The 2,480-nt window shown below is 44.0% G+C and overlaps 1 protein-coding gene across 1 annotated transcript; it reads left to right on the top strand.

Moving 5' to 3' along the window:
• The first annotated feature begins 447 nt into the window (after positions 1-447).
• LOC103984181 (LOB domain-containing protein 15) lies at positions 448-1,856 on the top strand. Its single transcript, XM_009401633.3, has 3 exons — positions 448-750; positions 964-1,204; positions 1,285-1,856. The coding sequence occupies exons 1-3, from the start codon at positions 737-739 to the stop codon at positions 1,657-1,659; spliced, it is 630 nt and encodes a 209-aa protein (XP_009399908.2). The 5' UTR covers positions 448-736; the 3' UTR covers positions 1,660-1,856.
• Positions 1,857-2,480: the final 624 nt, after the last annotated feature.

Below are 2,480 nucleotides of genomic sequence, written 5' to 3'. Positions count from 1 at the left end.
GAGTCACGCCCTTAAATTGATTAGGGCTCAGATGTTATGCGAGCCTTTTGGTAAGATAAAATTCAGATTGCTGACAAGTATATGCATTCATGTGAAATTTAGACGATTGGATATCTCAGATGAGGCAAAGTTGAAATTCACAAAGGATGGAATTATTAAACACAATGAGATGGTTTTTGGTCCCAAAATGTGACAACCATTTGAACCGATCAATACCACAAAACCATTAAAGAATGGAGTTGCTGCACTATCAGTTTCATAAGGTATATATAGTACTGGTTGATGTTCATGTATGACTAAGATATAATGATCCATCTCCAGTGTCGGCATGTTGATGTACTGTGTTCCTTTAGATTAATTTTCATTAAGCCAAATCTATTGTGCTATCTCTTTCTAAAGTCAACATGAGAAGGATTCCAAATTATGAACAAGCTAAGCAGAACAGATCTGGCATTCTCCACCAAAGAGAACCTCCTTTCTTCCTCTCTTTCTTTGTTCCCCACTCATCAATCTATCTGCCATGGAGGATTCGATCTGAGTTAACTGTAACATCATCAACAACACCGAATAATTCCAAACATCTCCTTTACCCTCCTACTTCTTGTCTTTTGCTGATCGTTTATGATATTAACTTAGGCCCACTTTCCCTTGCCTTTTAAGCACTCCCTTACCTCTCAAGCACTCCTTTCTTCCTTCATATACCATCTCTCTTTCTCTTTCCGAGGAGCATGCCTGAATGTCCACAGCAAGGTAAGCAACACCGGTGATTCCATCCCTCATCATCTCTTTATTTGTGGCATGCAATATGTGAAGATTTTAGCTCCGCTGAGTTTTGTATCTTTCATCCCCTGTTTGATCTGCATCATAACTGACACCAAGATAGTATCCCTGCACTCATGTATCAACACAGCACCAAAACCCTAACCCTACGGCTCATCCTTTTCCTTTCATGTTGTGCCACAGGGAGAAGCTTGATGAGGTAGGGAAGAAGATCAAGAGGGAGGTTGATGTCTCCGACCACATGGCACGGCCAGGCCCGGTTGGGACCCTGAACAAGACAACTCCATGCGCCGCTTGTAAGCTCTTGCGGCGGCGATGTGCTCAGGAGTGCCCCTTCTCTCCTTATTTCTCCCCACACGAGCCCCAGAAGTTCGCATCGGCCCATAAAGTCTTCGGTGCAAGCAACGTCTCCAAGATGTTAATGGTAAGAGAGTAGATTTGTGGATCTCTGCAATTCCTCGTGCATGGAACTTGCAGCATAATCTGTTTCTTTCTCGTGATCAGGAGGTTTCTGAGAGCCAGAGAGCTGATGCAGCAAACAGTCTCGTCTATGAAGCAGACATAAGGCTCAGAGATCCTGTCTACGGTTGTATGGGAGTCATCTCAGCCTTACAGCAGCAAGTCCAAGCCTTGGAGGCAGAACTTGCAGCGGTGAAGGCGGAGATACTGAAACACAAGTACGGGCAAACTAATGCCGCCATCCTTTCCACATCTCATGCTACCGCTTTGCTCGCCTCCTCCGTGGAGATCTCAGTTGCTGCACCACCACGCCTCACGACTACCGCTCCTGCCACCTCCTCTTCTTCCATGTACACCGCTGCTTCCAGCTCCACAGATTACAGCTCCATCACCAACGAAAATGTTGCTTACTTCGGGTAGAAATTTATTACATGTTGGAGGTAAAAATTGGAATATATGTTCGGTTCTTTTTGGATTTAGTTGGTGTCCAGAAAGCCCATGCAGTATCTGGAACATTGTTTCACGGTTCATGATCAAGCTTTATGCTTCTTAAGCTTGATATATTAGGAGAGGATTCACAGTGCTTTGGGGTTGTCCAATACCGCACCACTAATTAGCAGGGATTAATTACTAGTCTTTATCATGCATTATTAGAATAAAGATTGGTCTTCAGTGCAGAAGCATGGAGATGTGAGCATGCATGTGCGAGTGACATGGTTGACTGAACTGGGATTTGGGGTTTGCTTTTACATGTTTGTCTGTGCCTCTAAGAAAGGATCTCAAGGTTTCAGCATTTAAGGAGGGGGACAAAGTTTTATGACTGATATGATTCTCCCCATGCGGCCTTGGTAGCTTCTTATGGACTTGGCCATTGACTCATTCATTCATTCCCTTTCGAAAATGGAACCCTAACCCTACCTTTGGAAATGGCAGTGCTTACTGCCTTGGATATTTTTATCTTCTTCCTCAAAAGACCTTTGACTAATCCAATCTAGTTTTATTCAGTATATCCCTGTTGTCAGTAGCCGATGCTGCTTATGTAGTGATCTACGACTGATTCCTTTTCTCCATTGAAGAGAAGCCTCATCCTCGGTTAGGAGGTCTTAATCCTCTTCATATGGTTGTACAAGTGCCCTCGGTGTTGGCGGGCTTCACAAGCTCACATGGGAGTACAAGTCAGAAAGCAGCAAGTAAATAGTTTCAAGTATGGTTGAGAGTAGCCAAGCTCTTCTTCAAGCAGC

Source organism: Musa acuminata, chromosome BXJ2-5, assembly GCF_036884655.1.
Source record: "Musa acuminata AAA Group cultivar baxijiao chromosome BXJ2-5, Cavendish_Baxijiao_AAA, whole genome shotgun sequence".
NCBI classification, from domain to species: domain Eukaryota; kingdom Viridiplantae; phylum Streptophyta; class Magnoliopsida; order Zingiberales; family Musaceae; genus Musa; species Musa acuminata.
The sequence above is the reverse complement of the archived record's forward strand: the minus strand, read 5'-3'. Positions and strand labels throughout refer to the sequence as shown.

Excerpts from the sequence above, each read along its gene's own strand:
- LOC103984181 (XM_009401633.3), top strand. Across the intron at positions 1,205-1,284 it reads ACGTCTCCAAGATGTTAATG|GAGGTTTCTGAGAGCCAGAG; the intron begins GTAAGAGAGTAG and ends TCTCGTGATCAG.